Here is a 26511-nt window from a genome sequence, read left to right as displayed (position 1 = left end):
CAAGGTATTTACCATTTCCTTTTGACATGCAGACAAAATCCATGAAAGGTTTTCCCCTGTGAAACTGAAAACTGAGAGATTTTAGCATATAAATGGTATAATGTTTTACTTTAAGCTGTTTTTATGCCAGGACTGTCATGGGTATGGATTTTAACAACAGTTATTTTCCTCATCAAGATTGTGATTCACATATTAAACCGGGAAACATTAGTGAGAGCAAGAGCATGGGGAAACTATGAGACGGGCCAAAGTGTCAGAGCCTCTCTGTTTGTCCGAACAGGAGGAGGGACTAGGAGAAGAAGGTGGGGACTATGCTAATAGATTGAGAGGAAGTGAGGGAAGACTAGAGGAATGTGTTAGAGATTTCAGGGAGAGTTCAGCTGGCCGGGAACGTGATATCTGCCAAAAGAAGAGAAAGAGAGGGACAGATACTCACACTGAACGGGTGAAAACATGCCCCATTTCACTGTGGTACCAGTGCAGGATAACTCACCGTCCAACTATGACAGTCTGGAGGGTATAAACTGGGTGGATTACAGAGACACAGGACAGGGAGGATACCCTGGACATGGAGACACAGTTAGCTCAGATGGTAAGTTTTCTTTTCATGTATCACTTTGTGAAAAACATCCCTCTAAGCATAAAACTTTTGGTTTAACTACATCAGGAGCTAAGATTGAAAGTTTATTCAGTTTAAAAGTTAGATTTAACCCTAGTATTCGTGACAGACATCCTTAAAGCATCAGCTATTTAGTTATCATGACAATTGTTTAGTCACTAACTTCATAGAACCCACTGATTACTTACATCCCAGTTGTTGGAAAGTTTTGAGGGACCTTTATCATGTTGGAGAAGTTGCATCTCTATAAATGACGTATATGTGATGTAAGGGGAGGGATATAAAAGTAACTCAAGCTGAGACTCTTGGCACAGTGCTGACATGCCAGACACCACTGTGGCGACAAAGGAAAACAATATAGAGCCAAAGCAGAGGCGGGACCAGGGGGTCTGCAATAATGGGACAGGCCTCAAGTATTCATGGACACAAAAGATGTAGACCTCTTTGTTCCAAGACAGCAGCTGAGGGTTTAACTGGCATTTATTTCCTCCGTATTTTCCATTTCATTCTCTAGCGCATTTTAAAAGAGAGAAACGAATTGTAAGGCGTGCAGCCCATGATTAAGAGACATAAGCATCTGTTTACTGCAGCTGTAATGGCATATTGAGAGACCACCAGGTCTGTGTCTGGGTAAAAGGGCTCAAATTTGGGATATATAATAGTCGAGTGAGGCTTTTGTAAATGGGAAATGTAAATGTACACCATCATACATACAAATATTTAGCCCATGTACAGTATACTAATATTTCACTGTTAGTAAGGTGAAGGGATGATAGCATTGCTCAAGCTGGTCTTTTCATGTTTTTGCCTGTAGGCTGTACTTTTATGTTGAAAGGAATGAACAAAGTGAATCATTGAATGAATCACTGCAGGGGAAAAAAAGAAAATTGTATATGCAGATTCTTCCCTTACAGCACACCATAAGGAATAATTATAAAGCTTATTGTAAAAAATATATAATAATATCATACATGATATCAAATGGACGGCCAAGAATTAATCGTGTGCAATCCAAATTAAATACATACCCCAAAAGAACATTTTATCTCTATATTTTTTATAGAAAAAAGCAAATATACTATATATACAAAAACTGATTTTCACGTCACATATTTCCCATGTATTTTTGATAATCTAATGTTATCACTGGCTCTTTATATTCTCTCTCGCTCACGTTCTCTCTGAGTATGGAAACAACAGGCTGGAAAACTTACAGAAGTACAATTATAATCCAATTCCTTAGATTCAAATTTCCTAGCAGAAGATGTGTTTGTCCATGACAGGGCAGGTCTGAATAAAAAATAAAAAACTTGATGTATCTGCATACCTTTTTGCAAGTTTGGGGAGTAATTTAACATTCAGCATCACTTCAGCCTTTTGATCACCACATAGACATGAGAAAATATATTTTGGGTGGTCATTGAGGTTGTAGATCTCTAAATACCAAATGAGTACCAATATGATTTTCAATGAATAAGCATAGATTGATGAAGAAGAGTCTTGTGTGGCAGTCGCAGTGGTGGGTCACTTAAATTTAGGAGGGGCAGAGCAGAAGGAGGGTGTTCACACTGCTAACTTTGTTTTTTTTTAGTGTGTCAGCTCAGCAATGTTTAAAGCACTAGGCCTACACACTGCGGTCATTGTGCTGAAACAGGCCTGTAATGGAAAAGCATCAGCTCTCAGTCAAACCCATACACCCAGTCACGCCTTACTTCCATGTTACTAAGAGGAAAAGAGATGAAGAGAGGGAAGAAGACGGATAAAGAGTATTTTTTCCTAAATATATGACATAAATCGTGCACAGGTCTGTTTTGTGTGTCCAATAAGCTTTCGGAGTTCATTAGCAATAGCGTAAGCTAAAGAGAGACAACTATAATCTAACAGAGATGTTATTCTAGCTGGTTGTGTTTGGCAAAGGTTTTTTTTTTTTTTTTTTTTTTTTATGAGTATAGCACAGACATGTGTTCTACTGTTCCTCAACTGGCTCCTGACAACCCATACTTCTTTATAACCTGAAGGAGTAGTTATTTGACACAGAAAAAGCAACATCATGTTATTTTCGAGTGGGAGCTGCCTGGCAGTCCTTAACCCCAAAGAATGTCTCTGACTTCTCAAGGTAACAATAGATCCTCTTCCACAAAGAGGGCCTGTATTACTTCTTGTTGAGAGACAGCTGTACCTGCAGCACAGAATGTCTTAAACTGACTTCTCTTGCTAATCTCATACAGTGGTGGTGAAAATGTATGGGCACCCCTGATAAATATGATAAAAAATGGCTGTAAAAAATAAATCTGCTTTGTTTATCCACTGTAAAAAAAATTCTAACCCTCCCAAATCAAAAATTTCAAGTGACCGATAACATTTCTGAATTTACATTTACAGAAATTCTGTAAATTTCACTTGGGCCAATTGAAAAATTTAGATGTTATCGGTCACTTGAAATTTTTGATTTGGGAGGGTTAGAATTTTTTTACAGTGTCCTTTTGATCTTTCATTCAAAAAATTCACAAAAATCTAACCTTTTATTGAAGTAAAAGAATTGAAAGTGGGGGGTAAATCACATTATAAGATAAATGTTTTTCTCCAAAACACGCTGGCCATAATTGTTGGCACCCTGTTATTAAATACTTTTTGCAACCTCCTTTTGCCAAGATAACAGATCTGAGTTTTCTCCTATAATGCCTGATGAGTTTGGAGAACACCTGACAAGAGATCAGAGACCATTCCTCCATACAGAATCTCTCCAGATCCTTCAGATTCACAAGTTCATGTTGGTGCTTCTTCTCTTCAGCCCACTCATCAGGTCAGGGAACTGGGACGGTCATGGCAGAAGCTTCATTTTGTGCTCAGTTACCCATTTTTGTGTTGATTTTGATGTTTGTTTTGGACCGTTGTCCTGATGGAAGATCCAACCACGGCCCATTATAAGATTTCTAGCAGAGGCTGTCAGGTTTAGATTTTTTATCTGTTTGTATTTGCTAGAATCCATAATACCATGTATCTGAACAAGATGTCCAGGACCTCCAGCAAATAAATAGGCCCACAACATATAAGATCCAGCAGTGTATTTAACCGTAGGCATGGGGTACTCTTCATCCCTGTTTGCACCAAACACATCTGCTGGGTTTGCTGCCAAAAAGCAAAAGAAACTTTTTTCGTTTTATCTGACCATAGAATCCGGTCCCTTTTGAAGATGTCATGTCTGACAACTGAATATGCTGGAGTTTGTTTTTGGAGGAGCGAGGAGGATTTTTCTTGAAACCCTCCCAAACAACATGTGGGGATGTAGGGGTTGTTTGATAAAACATTTTTTAGGCTTTCTGACCCCCAAGACTCAACTAATCTCTGCAATTCTCCATCTGTGATCCTTGGAGAGTCTTTGGCCACTCAAACTATCCTCCTCACCGTCCATTAAGACAATATAGACACGCATCCTCTTCCTGGCAGATTCGTAACATCTTTAGTTGATTATAACTTCTTAATTATTGCCCTGATGGTCAAAATGTGGATTTTCAATTCTTTAGCTATTTTCTTACAGTCACTTTCTATTTTGTGAAGCTCAACAATCTTTTGCTGCACATCAGAACTATATTCTTTGGTTTTACTCATTGTGATGGATGATTAAGGGAATTTGGCCTTTGTGTTTCCTCATATTTAAACTCCTGTGAAACAAGAAGTCATAGCTGGACAATTTCATGTTCCTAGTCACCCTGGTGTGCTTAAAAATGTAAATATGAATGGGAATTTACAGAGATATTTTTCTCATAAAAAATTCTAGGGGTGCCAACAATTGTGGCCAGCGTGTTTTGGAGAAAAACATTTATTTCATAATGTGATTTACCCCCCAATTTCAATTCTTTTACTTCAATGAAAGGTTAGATTTTTGCAAATTTTTTGAAGGAAAGATCAAAAGGATAAACAATGCAGATTTATTTTTTACAGCCATTTTTTATCATATTTATCAGGGGTGCCATCAATTTTGACCACCACTGTATATGAAATTGTTTTGTTGACTTCATCAAGATCAGGAACAGAGCTAAAAAAAAAATAGGTATAAAAGCAGACATTGATCTGCTTTGAAGCATACTGAGGGGTCATCTAAAGCTTGTGCTGAATAGGGGCATATATCAAGCTCTCAAAATTAATACTTTTTTTTTTTTTAGCAAGAAAGCATTAAATTGATCAAAAGTGACAGTAAAGACATTTACAATGTTAATATTTCTATTTAAAACAAATTTTGTTCGTTTATACTTTCTATTCATCAAAGAATCGTGAAAAAAGGTGTCAGGTTTCCACAACAATATTAATTAGCACAAATGTTTTCAACATTGATAATAATAAGAAAGGACCAAATCAGCATATTATTATGATTTCTGAAGGACTATGTGACACTGAAGACTGGAGTAATGGCTGATGCTGTCATATAAATAAATTACATTTTAAAATATAATAAAATAGAAAACAGTTATTTTACATCGTAATAATATTTCTGTATTTAGTGTATTTTTTATCAAGACACTTCTGTCAAAAGCTTCTTTTTTTTTAAACGTACCAAACCCAAACCTTTTAAACGGTATCGTACCTGTTTATATCAAGTAACTGTAGATGTTGTAAGCTGTATGTACATAAAGGAGTTCTATAGAAATTGTTCCCTTTATTTTGTTTTAAATTGTGCAATATTTGAATGCAATCATCTCATGTTTACAAAGAGAAATATACATGTTGTGGAGAGCTGAAACTGAGAGAAAGTGTCAGTTTTCTCTGAAACTATTGACTGCATAACATAAACTCTCATCACATTAACAATCACAAGCAACAAAAAAGGGGGAAAAACACTAAGGGAATCATTTGAATCACCACACACACACACCTCAATAGTTGAAACATGAAACATGACAAGAGTAACAATCAGCTAAATAATAATTTTAGGTAGAGGAGCAAATTCATCCTGACATCCCAATAGGTGACAGGTTACTGTTACAACAACAAATTCGGCAATGTAAATAAAAACTGGCAAATGGAAAAACAATGCAATACTATTAATTATGCATGTCCAAGTGCATGCTGGGAAAACACAAATTGGACTATTTTCAGTGTAGGCCTTAAAGTATATTGTAATATAAAAGCTAAAATTTGATAATAATCAATTAATTATTTGCAGGGTTTTATTGGCATTATTTACTTACTGTTTTCATAGCACTTTTGAGTAAGTATAGTAGCCTATATATTTTTTGCCTTTTGCTAATGTTTTTAATTACTGGAGCTTCATACAGTACAGCTTCTTCTCCCTCATTAACGCACATCAAAGCCTTTGTACGTTCTGCTCTCCCAGCAGGGTCCAATTCCACAGGCTTATTCAACTGTACTCATCTAATTCAGTCTACCAGTGATGGGCTAATTGTGTAACAAACTTCTCTTCTCAGGAAAAACACTTAAAAAATGGCAATCCATCCCTATCGTTTGTTAAGGTTAAAAGAAACACTATTGTAAAAGTTTGGCTGTGTAATTGACAATTGTTCTCAAGACATTGTTCTCAAGATACTCACTGGAGCTGGTTGACTTGTAATGAAGGATCAGGAAAGTGGTGTCTGCAGGGTGAATAGAGTGGGTTATACAATTATGTAGTTTATGAGCATATTAGTCTCAAAATGTAAAACACTACAAAAATCACAGACAGAGGCACACAATAATGTATTAACATTGTTAATAATGTAGTCACACACCGGATATTATTATTACAATCATGTCAAGCAACCAAGTATGCCACCATAACACAAAGACAGGACTAAATTGGACTAAACAGCATGACTTTGACTCATAATGAAGGCTTTAAATGTTTAATAAATGGGATGTTTTGCCAGTTTCATACATAAGCTCCTTACCAGCTGGTTAATTTCTTCCTGAGGTTAATCAGCTTTTGCATTTTCCAGCATAAAAAAAAAACAAAAAAACATTTTGTCTCTTCAATATGTTCCACTTTGGAGGCTGTTTGCACTGAAGCTGGTCTACCTTTAGGCTATTGCCTGAGCAACAATTTGCAGATGTTTGAACTAAATCTACAGCTGGTTACCAAATGTGCCTGAGTCTTCCCACGTACATGTGGAACAACAGCTTGTTTGTGTGATGTTTAAAGACTGTTGAAAACAACTGACAGTGTAGCATGTTAAAAGTAACTATACAATCTTCAATGTGAACAAGTAAAGTTCTTGTTCTCTAGATTGAATGAATGTTGTTATAGTAAGCATGTGAAGTCTCTCAGACTTCAGCTCACACTAAACTCTACATTTGTGTGGTTATAGCTTTGGCTTTGAACAACAGCTTTTTGCATATTCCTGTTAACGTGTTCAGACCCGCCACCGTAAAGCTCTTGCTTCCCCCTCCTGCAGACACAGCAAGAGACATTCTGGGTGTGGGGCTGTCAAGTCATTTCTGTTGAGCTTTTCTTATAAATAATTCGGTAAAACGCTCAGGATACAAATTGTAAACATCTTTGTAGTGTTTAAAATCGGTCCACATTTGATCATTTCTGTAATACAGACTAAGGAAAGAACAGTTGACAATGTATAACCCTAGATGGCAGCATTTTACTATTCTCATTTTCTCATTTAATAAAGAACATGTTACAATATAATAAAGAACATGTTACGATATAATAAAGAACATATTCCAATATAAGATTTCACCACTGCAGAATGGCTGTTCCATTTTCTGAATTTTCAGGCATTTTATTAATTAAATGACTCTTTATAATGTGTTAACATTCTGGATTAGAAGTTTTATGGAAGGTAGATAGTGATTTTTTTGTGTGTTCCTAAACACTTAGCGTGTGATTCTGCTTGCATACTGAATCTGGTGTGTAAGACTGTAGCATATAGTTTGTGATCAGTCGATGTTCTCTGAATCTGAGCGGTGTGTGTGTGTGTGTGTGAATACTGATCCCCCTCGCTCTCTCAGTAACAGTTAATAGATCACATTGACCTGGATATAGACTATGACCACTGCTCAGAGTGCTGCCTGCCTTGTTGTACATAGACAAACATGCTGATCCACCACAACAATGCTAATGCAAACTCTACCTATAATGGCACATTAACCCTGGACACAGGTGAGTGAGACTTATAGGAAACAATCAGAGACACAATCTTGTCCTCAGACCATACTTTTTTTCTTATTATTTGTCTTGAGTTTAGATATTTTTGAGAAAGTATATTTGGTGACAATCTTTTCTGAGCTTATGAACTGATTAATTGCACGCTAAAATATATAAATTCTTCTTTCCCCTCACTTAAATGAGGCTCCTGTCTATCCAAACCACTTAAAACAGTTAGATGGACAGGCTAATGTATTTAATGTGGTTGTCGTGCAAACAAAAAAAGTCTAAGTAGGGCGATACAGACCAAACTGCTTAATTGTTATGAACCTGACTAATTTAGCAGTGATATCTATCACAGAAAGCATATTAAGACTGGTACTGTATTTGGGTACCTCGCTTGTGTTTGTATTGACATTTGTTGTGAAAGCAGCGAGTGTGAGGACACAAAACAATCAAACTGATTAAGTGTTCTGATTCAGTGACCTGATTAAAGGACATAACGAAAGAAATGGAGAGGGAGAAAGATTCAGGGAAGCAGAAATACACAAAATGTGTTTAATGCTTGATGCCAGTCTTAGAAAAGAGTTCTTGAGGAGCTGCAAGGCATTATTTATTTAGATTCATTCAGTTCTTATTAAACTAAATCATTAAAAAAGACTATGAATTTAGCTTCATTATTTGACTACTATTAGAAATCATGAAATGTATAAGGCCGTGTAAAAGATTTGGTGCAAAAAAAAGGTTAAACTGCTTTTTCCTTTGAAGAGTTTTTATGTGGTTTTCTCTGTATCTTTACCGTATGATTCAAAATGCCATTTTCTCATTGAATGTCTTTGAAGGTTGGGAATATCAGCCTAATACACTAATATCAGCCTAATCCACACACTCCACAAATTTTGTACATATGTGAAGATGATTCCAAAAATATAAAATTACAATGATTTCATTTGACTCAATTGTTCCACAATGGCACAATGACACATAGTGACATTAACTCAGTAGGCGGGACAGGAAATTACATAATTGTGGGCGAAAAAAGTTATTCTGAGAAAATAAACTCCACCCTAAAAGTGTCTGGATCTAAAAAAGTGAAAAAAATCCTTCATCAGTTGAAGGGAAATAAATGTTATACATTTAAAAAAAATTATACCATATGTGTGATGATACAATGGAAAAGGATAATAAAAACAGTAAAGCAAATTAAGGATGGAGGGGAAAAAAAGAAATCTAAACGCTAATGGACACCATACACATATACACAAAGAAGAATATTTTCAATGACTCAAACTTCATATCAAGGATCCTGTATGTCTGTTAAAATCCAGCAAATACATTGTAAATGCCCTCCCCCTCCAGGTCATGGCAATCATAAAGAAGACAGTCCCTTTCTCAGCAGTTCAGATTCAGCATCTAAGAGGAATGACTACTACGACAGAAACCTGGCTCTGTTTGAGGTTAATTTTTCATTTTCCTTTCCTTCTCTTTGCAGTACTTAGTTCCCACTAAATGTATAATCTAAAATCTCAATAACTTTAACATTAATATCAATAACAACACATGAATAGTGGAAAAATGCTTTGTGTAGAATTCTGCTATACATCTTAGTATATGTGGTACTGAGGGGTATGTTTCCTTAGGAAGAGCTGGACATCCGGCCGAAGGTCTCGTCTCTCCTCAGCCGGCTGGTCAATTACACAAATGTTACTCAGGGAGCCAAAGAACATGAAGAGGCAGAAAGTGCTGATGCATCCAGAAGACAAGTGCCCAAGGTTATTTAAAAAGTCAAAATGCTATTTTCACTCTAACCAAAATAAAAAATAAAAAATTCTGAGAGACTTTTCTCTTTCCTGCTTTTTTCTCTGTAGTCTCCGAATATGGGCACGCTGATGGGAGTGTACCTGCCATGTCTGCAGAACATATTTGGTGTGATTCTTTTTCTGCGTCTCACCTGGATTGTGGGAACAGCAGGTGTCGTCCAATCCTTTCTCATCGTTCTCATGTGTTGTTCATGCGTGAGTTACTGCAGACACACCCTCATAAGTACACTATCAGGCTGTGTTTATCATGGCTTTTCTGCCACACTTTTGCCTGTGTATCTGTCCTGTAAAAAAACAGCTTGCATTGCATTTAAGCAGTTCGTCACTGGCAATGGACAATTGTGCAAAACAAGACACAGTAAATAATATAAAAGTATGTCAGTATGTCAAATAAAATGTCTTCTGAAACTAAAAAAAATGATATGCTGTGCTTACATAACAGGAAGGGACTACTAGGGAAATAACTTAATACAATTCTTGGTATTTCTCTTTGTATCTTGATTTGATTTCTAAGAAAGACGACTTCGCAAACACTATCAAATACATATCTTCAGGTCAGATAAAGAAATGGTAAAATGTACCACTCTAAGCTTTGACCGCTTGGTTCTACATCCTGCAAGAGTAGTTTTAACACACTGTACTTTGATTCCAAGTAAGATAATGAGTTCATGCGAACACATTTGATTTGAGACAGGATACCAGACGGAAATAAGAAAGATATAAGATACTATGTCTCAACTTTTGGAGATGTGGCAACAAAATTTAGACATGTTGGCTTACGTCCTCAGAACAAAGGTTAACTATGTCTGAATAGGATAAATTAACTATGAGTATCTGATATCAAAAGATATATTGAACAAAAAGAACATTCATAAAAAAAATATATTTGAATAAATTCACATATGCAAGATTTCACATAGACGAGTCTGGTTGTGCATGACTGAATACTTTGGTAACTCACAGGTCACATCACAGGTTGAGTGCAGTCCTTTATCTGTATGCTTTTCTATGACAGCGTGACTGATAAGTAGCATTTTAAAGCATTCAAGTTTCAAAATAGTACGTTTAAATGCTACATTTTGACACCTGGAACAAAATGTATATCCGATGTTACTCAGCTAACAAAAATATGTTCTAAGAATGTTCTAAAAATGAGAGAATGCTCTTTTTGAATGTTCTCTGAACGTTTAAAACGTCCAGTTTTTTATTGTTTTTTCTTGGTTACAGACATTAAGGGAACATTCCATTTGATCATTTTGCAAACACTATGGGAACGTATCATAATGTTTAGAGAACATCAAAAAGTTTTAAGTATAACATTTTCATAAAAAAAAAACAACAAAAAAAAACATCCAACTAAAATGTCTCAAAAAAGTTTTTGAGAACATTATTAAATACCAGTTAACTTTAAAAGAACGTTCTGTTAATGTTACTGGAAGAAAATTTGTTCATAACTTAGATAAGAGAATTAGATATGAGAATAAGAGAATGTTATCCTAAGGTCTGAGAATGTTCCCTGTTAGCTGGATAGGTTAATTTGAGGTTTCATGAATCAACCGGATTACATTATTAGAAAGGTTGATACTTTCACTGCAGAAAAATATCTACCCCTGCAGCTGTTATTAATGGCAGGCAGTATAGGATGTGAGCTCTGTAACTCTGCAATCATTGCACAGTGAGTTTGATATACAGAAAGCAGAAGATAGCCCTTTAGGGTTAAATGCTTAAATGTATGATTTTATCTTATTTTTAACAGACAATGTTAACAGCAATCTCGATGAGTGCCATAGCCACCAATGGTGTAGTTCCAGGTAATTTGAAGTGTTTATACTCCTTTGTATTATGTAATATTTCACAGTACAAACACACACAAATGTATTTATCTATTTATTTTTAATTGGCAGCTGGTGGGGCCTATTTCATGATATCTCGGTCTCTGGGCCCTGAGTTCGGTGGTGCAGTTGGTCTCTGTTTTTATTTAGGCACAACCTTTGCTGCTGCCATGTACATACTGGGAGCAATTGAAATATTTCTGGTCAGTTTCCTTATATTATGACAACACACACACACACACACACACACAATGATCCAAAACCTAAAACGATCCAGCTCTGAAAATAATCATTCATCAACTTTTTGTCTACAGAAATATCTGATTCCCCAGGCTGCCATATTCCATCCCGCAGATATTCATGCAGGGAGTGGTGCAATGCTGAATAACATGCGAGTGTATGGCACAATATGTTTGAGCCTTATGGCTGTAGTTGTCTTTGTGGGGGTCAAGTATGTCAACAAATTTGCCTCCCTGTTCCTGGCCTGTGTCATAATCTCCATTGTTTCTATCTACGCTGGAGCTGTCAAATCCATCTTCCACCCTCCTGAGTTTCCGTAAGTCTTTATGTTGCTAGACAAAACAAAACACAAAATGTAATATTTAAATGAAAATGTAATTAGATCAATTAATTGATTCCTAATTTTTTCTTTTTACCATGTGTAGGATCTGTATGTTAGGAAACCGGACATTGGTTCGTGATTTGTTTGATGTTTGTGGAAAGACAGTAGTTGTCGGCAATGAGACAGTTACCAGCAAGCTTTGGAAGAACTTCTGCAGCTCTGAGAATTCCAGCAGTGCTCATTGTGACGAGTACTTCTTTCAGAACAATGTTACAGAGATTCCAGGCATTCCTGGGCTGGCCAGTGGGATCATTAAAGGTAAGGACACACTTGTCTGGTCCACAGCATGTCATCCTGGTAAAAAAAGAAAAAAGAAAACACAGATTTGAAAATTATAACAGATGATGAAAAAAGGCTCTTCTTTTCCAGGCACTTGCTCTTTGACATGTATTACTGTATATGTGGATTTGTATATGTATTATTTATTTTATTTTTATGCATGTTTGTGCAGAAAACATGTGGGGGGATTACATGGAGAAAGGGCAGATTCTTGAAAAGGCCAGTCTGTCCTCTGTCGATGTCCATGGCTCCATGGAGACCTTTGGCTTCTATGTGTCGGCTGACATTGCCACTTCCTTCACCCTCTTGGTGGGAATCTTTTTTCCTTCTGCCACAGGTAAAACTTTTATGTCCTCTTTGGTTAAGAAACATATATATATTTATTACACCCTCAAATACTTAATTCTGATTGGTCAGTCGAGGGATCATGCTGTGTAATAATATTATTAGTGTTTGCTGCATGTAAAATAATAAAAAATTCTGTATGTGAGGGCCACTATGGGAAGAAGGCAGAGTTGCCAATCCAGATATAGTATAACTTGTTTATAGATTTGGACAGTGGCGGGTTGTTTCCTTTTTTGGGCTTATTTCCAGAATACAATTGCGTATTTGTCTTGTTGTGGTTGGCACCCATATCACGGACGTCACTAGACCCATTTTAGAAAGGCTTTACCCACCCTAAATTTCCACCCAGCCCCCCTAAAAATTTGCGATTAACAATTATGATGCTACTTTCATTTGAAAATGTAATTTTTTACATTTTTTAATTGGCAATTAAAGAGAAAATACGCCTTTCTAGCTGGACTGCAAGCCGCAACATTTTGCCAATCTGTAAAGGTGCAGTTGATGTAAACAGCTATTTCATAGTGTCAGTGACAACGCTGTAACCTGTCAATCCCCTCTGTTACATGTTATAATGCACTATTTTTTCTAAGTGAAAGTTTTAAAAGCTTAGCCGAAACTAAGTCCAATCATTATTTAATGTCCACTCATTTATTTATTTGGCAAGTACCTGTGTAATACGCTGGATAATATATAGTCAGCTGACTGCACTATCCTTTAAGTATCTAAGTATTACAACTTGATGGAAAATGACTTTAATTTTACTATTTTTGTCCCTCTCTGTCTCTGCGACAGGCATTATGGCAGGCTCGAACAGATCTGGAGATCTAAGAGACGCACAGAAGTCTATACCAATAGGGACGATTCTGGCCATTACAACTACCTCTCTTGTCTGTATCCTTTATTGCTGTTGGTACTGATATTATATTATTAACTAATACTTCTATCAGCTGTATGTTTTTTTTTTTTTTCAAACTGTTATACAAAGTGTGAGCAGTCCTATTTTGCATTCAAAGTTACGTAGAATTCCATGACTCATTTGACAGATTTCAGCTCTGTGGTTCTGTTTGGGGCCTGTATTGAAGGTGCGGTGCTGAGAGATAAGTAAGTTATCTATCTAGAGGGTACAAATACAAACTTTTAGATGGAAACAAGCATGTTGTGTCTTATGCATTCTTGCGTATGTCTTTTAGATTTGGAGATGCAGTCAGAAAAAACTTGGTGGTTGGCACACTGTCTTGGCCCTCTCCTTGGGTCATTGTGATTGGCTCATTCTTCTCCACAGTGGGTGCAGGACTTCAGTCCCTGACCGGAGCTCCTCGCCTCCTGCAAGCCATTGCTAAAGATAACATCATCCCTTTCCTTAGAGTGAGAGATCTTCTGATTTATGATCACAAAATATCTAAATAACACACTGTTTCATCATGTTGATGTTATTCATAACAATAACAAGTACACAGAATAAAATAGCAGCAGTTTTTTATGTGGTTCAAAACATATTGTAGATATACTGTGTCTTAAAACTTATAACAAAACATAAAGTTGACATGAATTCCAGTGAAATGTAAATGTGCGTATTGTTGTGAGTTTCTGGATTATAGTTACTTCCTTGCCAAACCACAAATGCCATAAAAGCAAACATTTGCATGTCATATGTAAAATGTTGTTCCTAAAATGTAAATATGCGATACTAACAGCTGACTGTTACTTTCCATCCCTGTGTGTTCATGTGTTTGCACATGCACAGGTCTTTGGACACGGAAAAGCTAATGGAGAGCCCACGTGGGCTCTGCTGCTGACGGGACTCATAGCAGAGCTCGGCATCCTCATTGCATCACTGGATATGGTCGCTCCTATTCTCTCCATGTGAGGACACACCACAAATATACACATACAGATTCAATTCACACAAAATAAATGAATTAAACTACGGTTTAAGATGTCCTTTTTATATTGAACATCAAATGTTAATGGGTTTTTATTTATCTATTTATTATTGTTGTCTTTTTTGAAAGCATATTTTGAAATGTATATTGAATTGAATTCTGCAAATAGATATTATTGGTAAAATGAAGGCTAGATATCAATTTATAGATGATTCTTATCAAGTTGTCACCTTTTTATTTATATAGCACTTTATATAATACAGATTGTTTCAAAGCAACTTCACAGTAATAAACAGAAAACTAACGATTACTGATGCAAACTTCAAATGAGACTAATTCAAATTATGCTGTAACAATGCTCTACAGAAGACAATAGTGTAATTATTCTGCTTGTGTCAGTTCAGTTCAATAGCTGTGTAAAGTTCATTAATAATGAAATGAGTTTAATTCAGCTATAAGCAGTTCTATGAAAGTCAATTGTGTAGTTATTCAGCTCGAGTTTATTCAATTCTGTTCAATAACGGTGTTGATGTTGCAAATATGTAAATTTAAAACAAAGTTGAACCAGGAGAGTTGTGTCATCATCCAGCTCAATTCAGTTAAAGTTTTGTTCTTAATAGTGTCAGTGCAGTCAAATCGATCATTTTAATGAATATTAAGTGTATTTTAAAGTAATGTATGGGCTCAGCACAGATGCTACATGTTCTTCTCAGAAATAAAACCTTTTTTTTCCCCGTTTCATTTCATACCATGATGTTTTTTACCTGGATTACCATTACATGTATTACATTACTAATTCTAACGTTACTAATTCTAATATGTATAAATGCTTGTTCACTTGACAGGTTTTTCCTGATGTGTTATCTTTTTGTAAACTTGGCATGTGCAGTACAAACACTTTTAAGAACGCCAAACTGGAGACCACGGTTTAGATACTACCACTGGTAAGTTTGCATTTCGATTGTGTGTGCATTCATTTATGTGATGATCATATTTGTGCATGTTCTGAGAACTTCTTTTGTAGTGACATTTAAATTCAGTTCAAACTGTGATCACAAAACTCACTGGAACTCAGCTCTTCATATCTGTTATTCACTTCCTGCAATTATTTAAAAATGACCTTTGATAAAACAGGTCACGCTTTTGAAGTGTAGAGTAAAATAATAGGCCTTTTTATGATGTGCTCTCTGTTATCTCTTTCTTTCAGGGCTCTGTCTTTTCTGGGCATGAGTATGTGTTTAGCCCTTATGTTTATCTCCTCTTGGTACTATGCCATTGTAGCAATGGGCATTGCTGGTATGATCTACAAGTACATTGAGTATCAGGGGTAAGTGATTCCTAATTACATCCATTAACCTGACATCTGAAATTAAACTGAAATCACCAATTATCCATCTTTACTTTACAAATCTCAATCTTGTATATGTTTGTCTCTTTTAGAGCAGAGAAGGAATGGGGGGATGGGATCCGTGGGTTGTCTCTTAGTGCCGCCCGTTACTCACTTCTTCGCCTGGAAGCGGGACCTCCCCACACCAAAAACTGGAGGTTGAGAAGCTAATTTAAAAATATTATCAGCAGATACTTTCCAAAAAAAACATATTTGGAAATGACCTGGAAACACTTTCAAATAATATATTTAAATAATGTTTAAGAAGCAGGAAGATATTGTTTGAATAATATACTCCTGCATACTTCAAACAGTGTTTGTACTGACAGTAACACTGCAGTTCAAAAGTTTGGGGTTGGTCAGATTTTTTTATATTTTTGAAAGAAGTTTCTTGTGTTCAACAAGGCTATTACTATTACAAAAATGTAAATTATTCCTGTGATTGCAAAGCTGAATTGTCAGCAGCCATCACTCCAGTCTAATATGCTGATTTGGTGTTCAAGAAACTTTTTTTTTCCTTATTTATTTTGAAAAAGGTTGTGCTGCTTAATATTTTTGTGGAAACCATGATGCACTTTTTCAGCATTCTTTGATGAATAGAATGTTCAAAAGAAAAACAGCCTTTATTTTAATTAGAAATATTTTAGAACAATATAAACATCATCACAGTCACTTTTTTTAATGTATAACTAATTACATATAAATAATTTTAATAGGCCACAGCTGCTGGTTCTGCTCAAGTTGGATGAGGATCTACATGTAAAGTATCCCAGAATGCTTACCTTTGCCTCACAGCTGAAGGCAGGAAAAGGCCTAACCATTGTAGGTTCTGTGATACAGGGAAACTTCCTGGAATGCTATGGGGAAACACAAGCGTCAGAACAGGTGAGGAAGTTTCCAGATTTACATGCACTTTTATCATCACGTTGTGCACTGTGCTCTTAAATTACAGATGCAAATACAATAGTGGCCAAAAGTGATGTCCAGCTTAGGAAAATTGACATTTTGTTCTTCCCTAATATTTTAAATATTTTCCTCATATGTTGATGGTTTAATCAAACTTGTAGAGTCATTACAAACAATTATCCCTTCCAGGCATCACTTTTGGCCACTACTGCACAATGATCTTTATCCAGATAAATTAACTGTAGTCGATATGTACTTAATAACTTTGCAGCAAATAACAAGAGGCAACATTTATTTATTAAAGTAGAAGCAATGGAAATTGATTTTATAGTAGGTTTCCATGGTTGTGCTGTGTTTGTACCCTTCACCAGGCAATAAAGAACATGATGGAGATTGAGCGGGTGAAGGGCTTCTGTCAGGTGGTGGTAGCCTCCAAAGTGAGAGAGGGGATCGCACATTTGATCCAGTCCTGCGGTCTGGGAGGCATGAAGCACAACACAGTTGTTATGGGTTGGCCATATGGCTGGAGACAAAGTGAAGATCCACGGGCTTGGAAAACCTTTATTAGTAAGAACAAGATTTATATGAATGATGTGCACTTATAATTGTCTGCACTGAAACACAACAGGCTTATGTTAATCTACTCCCCTTTCATATTCTCTCACCTGTAGATACAGTCCGCTGTACTACAGCTGCCCACCTGGCTCTGATGGTCCCAAAAAATGTGTCATTCTATCCCAGCAACCATGAGCGCTTTACTGATGGATATATTGATGTCTGGTGGATTGTCCATGATGGTGGAATGCTCATGCTCCTGCCTTTCCTTCTCAAACAACATAAGGTGAACAATTAGCAATTTAAAATAAGCCATTAACATTCAAATGTAACATAAAATTGCTCACAGTTTGTATTTAAAAACATACTGTTGATAAGAGTAATAGTTAGATTGTTTTAAGCATTATATCTGTACCAACATTAAAAATACAAAAAGAGAATATTTCAACCAGGGCCACATCTGGTACTCACAAACAAAAGGGTGCTCTAGAAGGGGAACAAAATATCAAAAATGCTAGGTGGATCCTGTAAGGAAATCCATGTCCAGGCACTCACATAGTTAAAAAGGTAAAAAGCCTTTATTGTAAGACAGGGCTACATCTTAAAAAACACTAACGTGTACAGTATCAGCCCAAACAGGCCTTCATTAGGGTTTTCTTGTTTTTCAGGTTTTCAGGATCCACCAACCATTTTTGATATACAAAAATACAGAATTCTACCCCCCTAATGAACCTGCAATGTATTATGCCTTCTGTAATGATAGATAGATTATGGAATGTGAAGTTTACATATTCAACCTTGTATGTTGTACAAGCTCTTGAAAGTGCATAACTGTATAATTGTAATTATGCAGTTATCCCCTCATTGTATTATTGTTGGACAATTATTGTGGGAGTGTTTATAAGTACTTTGTGGTTTTGCTATGTTTATATATATTTGGTTTTCTTCTTGTACTTCAGGTCTGGCGTAAATGTAAGATGCGAATCTTCACTGTGGCTCAAATGGACGATAACAGTATTCAGATGAAGAAGGACCTGGCAACCTTCCTGTACCAGCTGAGATTAGAAGCAGAGGTGGAAGTGGTTGAGATGGTATACATAACACTTTCTTCACTATTAATACATCCCACACATCAAAAACATTTATGCAATTATAATTTCATGCTGTCAAATGTTCTTATTTGCAGCACGACAGCGACATCTCAGCATATACGTATGAACGGACACTGATGATGGAACAGAGGTCACAGATGCTAAAACAAATGAGGCTCTCCTGTGCAGAGAGAGACAGAGAGGTACTGCATCCCTCACATTCATTATGTCTGCTCTGCACTAACATTGTCTTTTACCAACAGAAGAATAATACAGAAGTCATTGAAGTATATTGTGAATTGACAAACGATATGATCCCAAATCCAGAAAATTTGGGACATTTTGTAAAATGCAATAAAATCAAGAATCTGTAATTCTCTTTAACCTTTATTTAACTGAAAAGAGTATACAAAGAAAAGATTTTCAAAGTTTTCACTGACCAGCTTAAGTGTATTTTGTAAATATAAACAAATTTTGATGGCTGCAACACACTCCAAAAAATTTGTGAGAGGCAAAAAAATTATTATAATAATTGTGAAAAAAAAAAGAAGCTTCTATAATTTCCAAGTTAAACTCTTTTGAAACCGTCCACAATATGAAGGTGAATTGGTAATAGGTAAGGGTATCATGTTTGGGTGTAAAAGAGCTTCTCAGTCTTTGCCAGCAAAGATGGGTCATGTCTCATCACTTTGTGCCAAATATCATGAGAGAATTGACAAACAATTCAAAAATCACATTTCTTAATGCAAGGTTGCAATTAATTTAGGTCTTTCACCTTCTACCATACATAGTATTGTGAAAAGATTCAAGGAATCCAGAGAAATCTCATTCTGTGTAGGGCAAGGCAGGATACCTCTTTTGAATGTGTATGACCTTTGAGCCCTAAGATGGCATTGCATGAGAAACTGTCATGCTACTGTGTTAAATACAGTCCCAAGGACTAAAGGAACCATACAGACCTTTATCAGCGACAGGAACAAAGAGCAAACATCTGCCATGGTATGGGTGTGCATCAGTACAAACGGGTGACTTGCATGTGGGTGAAGGTACCACTGACGTGGAGGAATATATTAGGATTGTACAGAGACAATGCCAGGCCTCATTCTGCAGAATCTGCACATGCTAAAACAGAGGGGTTTCTAGACACTCTACACCATAGTAGGGATGTGCTTGACTGCCTTGACTGCAGCAGTCCAGATCTGTCTCTTATTGAAAATGTGTGGCCCATCACAAAAAGGAGAATCAGACAACCATGACCACAGACTGTTTATCAGCTGTCTTTTATCAGGCGAGATTGGGCAAAAATTCCTCTAGCAAAACTTCAACCATTAGTATCCTCAATTCAAAAAACATTTAAAAAAGTGTAATTAAAAGGAAAGGTGATGTGACACAGTGGTAAACATGCCTCTGTCTTAAAGTTTTTTCCATATTGTTTTGTGGACACAATGCATATTTAATACAGTATAAAATTACTAATTTGAGGACAAAAGGCATTTTGTGACATTTTGGGTGTATTTTGTTTTCTGTTATCCACAAAATTCAAAGTGCATTCACAATTATGTCCATGGAAATCAATTTTGTAATTTAGAATTTTGTTCACCAAATGTGATGACTACATTTCGGCTGAAAAAACAACAACTGGCTTTTGTTTTTGTGTATATAATGCATTGAAGTGTAACCAAATTTCATGAAATGCAGCATTTCATGTCACAAAATAGGGCAGGTCATACTTGGTGACCCATACTAGTACTGACACATTTAATGTCTTGTTTACTGTAAAAGCCAAATATATGCAGTAGCAGCTCTTTAAAATGTGGTCTCATTACTCTTCAATGTAGGCCCAACTAGTGAAGGATAGACACTCGCTGATCAGAATGGGCAGTTTATACTCAGATGAAGAAGAGGAAACCATTGAAGTATTACCAGAGAAAAACCAGATGACCTGGACTAGTGAAAAAATAGAAGCAGAAAGACGAAACCGAAGCAATGCACCAGAAAACTTCAGAGAACTAATCAGCATTAAACCGTGAGTAGGCAAGCAGGAACAAGAACTGGAATGCACCACTGCACAGTATCTGAAATCAAGTTTATAAATTTTACTTTTTATCTTTGAACTGTAGACCTATTTGTTTTTTATTAGTAAGCATAAAGAGGATCACTGAAACGTGTTCCTTGTTGTTCTTCCTTTTTTACATAAATAAACTATGCAGGTGTGCATGCTTGCTTACTTTCAATGCAGCACTGCCTATTTTCCCCAAAAGCAAATTAGAGCCATAGTACTTCTATTTAATTTTACACATTTACTAAATATATTGATCTACCTAAGTTTAAATCAAAACTCTGTGTCTGTGTCTGTTACAGTGACCAATCAAATGTTCGGCGGATGCACACAGCTGTGAAGCTGAATGAGGTTATTGTTAATAAATCCCATGATGCTAGACTCGTGCTGCTCAACATGCCAGGACCTCCACGCAACACAGAGGGAGATGAAAACTGTATCCTTCACAGAGAATTATATGCTCTAAGTACTACAGGTTTTTTTTTTTTTTTTTAATAGCTTGGACACATTTCTTAATACTTGGGTCACTTTTTTTAAACACACAAAGTTATCTTTCAAAGTGGAACTCAACGCTGCTTCTTTGAGTTGAAACTATGGGAACACTTTGCATGATCCGGTGTCTGAAGCGCTTGTGAATATATGCCAATTTTAATTGGTTACTGCAGTCAGATGATGTCACAGATCAGCTACAAAAGGAAATGCAATTATGCATTCGCAAGACTAGAGAAAACATCAGTTTCTTTGACTTCAGGTTGCGGTTTGTGTGTGCTTGTGAATATGTCTGTGAATATGTCAGAATAAAATAAACCATAACTGGTAGATTTATGAGATGTGTAACGCTGCGTGTGGTTTATCACACCAGATGATACACATGATTTGTGTGTCATCTGTTTAGAAGTGGAGGGGCTATGCTCACTGTGATACCATGGTGGTGCTGCAGGTCTACCAGGCCAATCTTTTAAAAGATTCTGATCATGCCGGAACGGGGCTGGTAGTGTGGACATAGTGGTAGAATGTGGACATCGTCGCCATTGTGACCAACTCTCTTCTCTGCCAATACTTTGGCCAGAGGTAATCCAACGTCTCCTTGCAGGAACCATAGAAATGAGAGACCATTAGCAAGTCTTTCAGTAATGGAGCAATTGGAGAAAGGAATGTTTTTTAATCGCCATAGAAGTACCTCTTTCTGGGAATGTGAAGTGAAAGTGACATGTAAAGGTCAAGTACGGTAACCCACACTTGGAATATGTCCTCTGCATTTAACCCATCCAAGTTAGTGCACACACATTAGGAGGAGTATTGAACACACACACACACAGAAAACCGTGGACACACATGCTGTGTCTGATGGTCGTTGATTGAGAGCAGGATGATGTGGAAGATGCTTTAGACACTCCATTTTTAGTACTTCCAGAAAGCACTTTGTGGTTTTTCTTAGGTAGAGCAGCAGATGTCTTAAGGCTTTTATGAAGACTCATGAGAACAGCATGGCAGAAGAGAATAGTACCAAAAGCATGGCACAGGGCAGGTGGGGTCCTAATACCAAAGGGAAATGATGCTGTAAACATCAGTCAGTTCATATCAATCTCTCTGCTGAATGTGGAAGGTAAAACCTTCTTTGGCGTTATTGCAAGGAGGGTGTCTGAGTAGATGCAGAGGAATTGGTACATTAATACATCTGTACAGAAGGCAGAGATATCAGGCTTCCCAGGATGCCTAGAACACACAAGCATGATTTGGCACCAGATCCAAATGGCAAAAGCAGGGAAGAGGGATCTCCATGTAGGTTTTTTGGATCTCACCAATGCCTTTGGTTCAGCACCTCACAATCTTCTCTGGGCTGCCTTCAGCTTCTTCCACATTCCAGATACCATCACAGGCTTGGTAAAAGCATACTTTCCAAGATGTGCAGTTCTGTTTTACCACTAAAGATTTTACTACCACTTGGCAGCACCTGGAAGTATGTATAATGGCAGGATGTATGATCTCACCTCTGGCATTCACCATGGCCATGGAGTTCATAATTTGAGCCTCAAAATGGGTTGTGGGAGAGCTTCTCAGAGCTTTCATGGATGTCATCTCAACTCTTGACTACCACTGTTCCATGTTCTAGGAGATTATTTGGAAAATTGCAAGAGACCATCAAGTGGGCTTGTATGAGGATAAAACCATACAAATCACATAGCATCTCTATTGTCAAGGGGGTGCTTACGGACCATAGGTTCTTCATCAGGGGTGACCCAATAGTTTCTGAGCAACCAGTTAAAAGTCTTGGAAGGTAGCATGGTGCAAGCCTGGTGGACAAAGTCGAGGTTTAACAACTGCAGAAGGAGATCAGCAGTGGTTTACAAGCAACTGATAACACTCAATTGCCTGGAAAACGAAAGAGCTGGTGTTTACAGTTTGGGCTGCTACCCCGAGTGCTATGGCCCCTTTCAATCTATGAGGTTCCAAGCTCAGCGGTGGAGACGATGGAAAGAAGGGTTACACGTTATATTAAGAAGTGGATTGGAGTCCAACAGTGTCTCACCAGCATTGGTCTGAATGGGGATGGGGGTCCTCAAACTGCTCTTTACCAGTCTAAAAGAGGAATTCAAGTGTGTGAAAGTTAGATTTACAAATTATGTTGAAGGAATCCAGAGATGGGGTAGTAAGCAGCAACGCACCAACCTTGAGATCTGGGCACAAGTGGGGTCCAGCGAAAGCAATAGAAGGGGCAATGGCATCCTTAAGACATACAGACATTGTGGGACATTTCCGATAAGGAAGGGGAAGCTTTGGGCTTGTAACAGCTTAACCAGCTGGAGTAAGTCCACAGCCTTGGGGCGAAGGAAAATGGTGGTGGAAGAAGTACGCCATCAGGAAGAGGCTGATGGGCCAAGTCAGTCTCTCTTGGCAAGCAGGGGCAGTGGAGGGAGTGTGAAGGTGTTGAGAAGAGGAAGTTTACCGGCAAGAGGAAGCAAGTCGGCTGAGTTTTACAATCAGAGCTACATATGACGTCCTTCCGACACCCGTCAATCTTCATCAGTGGCTGAGTGACGATCCAGAGTTTGCCCTTTGTTCCTTGCCAGCTTCCCTCAAACATATACTTATAGCCTGTAAGGCGAGTCTCACTCAGGGACGATATACCTGGCAGCACAACCAAGTCCTTAAGAGGCTCGCCTCCATCCTGGAAACTAAACGAACTGCTGCAAATTCCCTTCCACCACATATAATAAAACCTGCACAGGCAATTGCTTTTGTCCGAGAGGGGGTCAAGGCAACCAAAAGTGTCTCCCCACCATCAGAACAAAGCCAGCTCTACACAGCAAGTGACTGAGACTGCTGACCTTTAGAGATTGCTGATACCACCTTAAGACCTAATTTGGTACTTTGGTCCTCGTCACCCAAGAAGGTTTACATTGTCGAACTTACTTTGCCCTGGGAGGATGGGGTGGAGGAGTCATTTGAACACAAACATTTGCACTATGCAGAGCTAGCAGCTCAGCCACAGCATGGCAGCTGGAGCACCAAAGTGTACCCTGTGAAAGTGGGATGTAGAGGCTTTGTGGCGGCGTCAACTACAAGACTCCTCAGGGACATGGAGATTAGAGGCCGGAGTTTACGCCTTGTCATCAAAGCCTTGTCAGAGGTAGCAGAAAGAAGTAGCCAATGGCTATGGATGAAAAAGCAAGATCCTAGCTGGGCCCCAAAATAATTTAGTGGCAAGGAAGGAGACAGAGGGGGGTGATTCTGAGATACCAGAACTCGCCATTGAGCCCTCTGAAGGCGTTGTGGGCTTATCAATGAAACGTTGAAGGAGGAGGAGAACTCCTCTGTCATCCTTTCCTCACTAACTAGTCTCCGTGGAGCCGCTTCAACCACCAACAGCAGATATCAGGTACATGCTAGCACAAAGGATAGCAACATCTTATCCTGTGTATGTTAAACGTGTGCCAAAGCAATGATAAATGATCCAGAGTTTAGCCCACACACACAACTGTGTGAAGAGTTATGAAAAAGTGACCTACATATTGAGAAATGTGTCCTAGTGATGGTTAAAAAAAAACTGTAAAGCTTTCTATTGCTTGTGTGCTTAGTTTTAGCAGAATATGGATAAACCGGCCATAAAAGAATTGCTCATTTGGGTAAAACTGCCCTATTATCTATTGTATTAATTTATCAATATTTCTCAGGCTGTTTCTTTAACTCGTAGGTTTCAGATATGGAATTTCTTGAGGTGTTGACTGAGGGTCTAGAAAGAGTGTTGCTTGTGAGAGGTGGAGGTCGTGAGGTCATCACCATCTATTCGTGAAAGGCCAAAGATCAATTCATAGACCACTGTTACTGTGTTACTGTAAACTATATTTAGTGCAAGTCAAAAAAGTGGTATATGCATACTGAACATCTTATGCCAGCCTAAATTTATAATCAATGATAAACTGAATGGAACTATTCAATACATTCATTTCACTTAAAATATTTCAATAGCATGTTAGAACGGTTTTTAGATGTGTACCTTTTCAACTGAACTCATTCCACAATCATGACATAACTTTTGGAATCACATTGGAATGTAGGCATAAAACATTAAATAGACAATCCCTTTAAAACATTTGAGCTTTTTCCACCACTACACTACATATCTCTGGTGTAGCAACATGCACTTTCAAGCATGCTAACAATCAATTAGAGAAAATTGTGGTTTGAGCAAGAACCAAGAAAAATATTTCACAACCGTTAACAGTGACTAATTTAAAAATAAAAAATAAAACTTTACATATCCTTTTAATATATAAAATTACACGCATACATTTTTTTTTTTAATAGGACGAAATACACGCAATTATTCTCATGACTTTCACTGGCCATGTAACAGATCTAGTGCTTCCTAGTACATTCAAGACTGCCATTATATTGCTGAACTTAAAATATAGCAAGTGCTGAACTTAAATTTCCATTTGAGTGCTTCTATTTTTTATTTATTTTGTCTTTATTATTTATTTGTAGAAACTTCCCATTGTATTGGATGTATTAGCTTTAGAAAATAACCAAAGGAGCTGGAATGGGATAAATATTGGATATGAATAGCTCTGTAGATTTTGTAATTTATAACTGCATTTTTTCACTTATTTTTAAGAGAATGTAAATGAACAGTTTTGTTATTTTCAGTGAAATGAATTTTAGTAATTGAGGAGGAGACATTTTGGATACTGATACAAAGTCTTTATTCTTTTTTAGGGCATGATAACTGTACAGACAATATACATTTGTTATACAAATAGAAAATATGAAAGACTTGACTAACAACATTTATATCTGAAATATAAAGGCAATGATCTTTTACTGGTTGTATAGTGTTACATCTGTATAGTGTTCCATGTTGAAGAGAAAGATTAAACACTTCAGTGAAACATGCAGTTGACTTATGTATAGTATTAAGATAAATATATTTTAAAAACTATAAAATATGAAAGTTACAATAAAGTGCACAATGAATTGCAGAATATGATATTTGTATTGTATAATTTTATTTTTGCCAAAAAAAAAAAAAAAAAAGACAACCTTTAACTGCAAACCTCATGGTTTAACTAAAAGAAGGTAGCTAAAAACAAGTGGTATTGCATTGTAAACGTGATGAGTATTTTTTTCCTCATTTAATAATTGTATTATTTACATTTAATATAGTATTATCGTATCATATTAAGTATTATTTATCATATGCAGATAAATATAAGCATACACTATGGGCTCTCTGGTGCTTTCAAAAGATTAATTTCTAAGTTTGAGCAGTTCAACATGTCTACTTGCTCAGTGGTGTGTGTTTACTTATTGGTCCAAGGTAAGGGGTAAAAGGAGTGTTTGAGAAATGTGTTTGGAAACAAATAACAACAATAAATAATAATAGTAATAATAATCATAATAATAATAATAATTATTATTATTATTATTATTATTATTATTAATAAAAAACAATAATTTCTTATATTTAACGCTACTACTGCCACAGAAAAGAAACAGAACAAAAGAAACAGATGCCTCTT

The 26511-nt window shown here is 36.9% G+C and overlaps 1 protein-coding gene across 2 annotated transcripts; it reads left to right on the top strand.

Moving 5' to 3' along the window:
* Positions 1-328: 328 nt before the first annotated feature.
* slc12a4 (solute carrier family 12 member 4) lies at positions 329-25881 on the top strand. Of its 2 annotated transcripts, none has more exons than XM_084404060.1 (24): positions 329-592; positions 9069-9166; positions 9350-9481; positions 9578-9724; positions 11286-11340; positions 11434-11564; positions 11676-11917; positions 12027-12241; positions 12435-12599; positions 13400-13498; positions 13651-13708; positions 13798-13972; positions 14352-14470; positions 15336-15434; positions 15698-15817; positions 15931-16035; positions 16594-16762; positions 17155-17350; positions 17455-17624; positions 18298-18429; positions 18525-18632; positions 20268-20455; positions 20791-20924; positions 24691-25881. In XM_084404060.1, the coding sequence occupies exons 1-24, from the start codon at positions 454-456 to the stop codon at positions 24780-24782; spliced, it is 3288 nt and encodes a 1095-aa protein (XP_084260186.1). In that variant the 5' UTR covers positions 329-453; the 3' UTR covers positions 24783-25881. The 2 variants fall into 2 exon arrangements, with proteins under 2 accessions (XP_084260186.1, XP_084260187.1); XM_084404061.1 differs by lacking the exon at positions 329-592 and adding an exon at positions 7585-7724.
* Positions 25882-26511: the final 630 nt, after the last annotated feature.

Source organism: Rutilus rutilus, assembly GCF_951802725.1.
Source record: "Rutilus rutilus genome assembly, chromosome: 3".
Classification (NCBI taxonomy): Eukaryota; Metazoa; Chordata; class Actinopteri; order Cypriniformes; family Leuciscidae; genus Rutilus; species Rutilus rutilus.
Note: the sequence above shows the minus strand (reverse complement) of the source record. Positions and strands in the feature narration are given on the sequence as shown.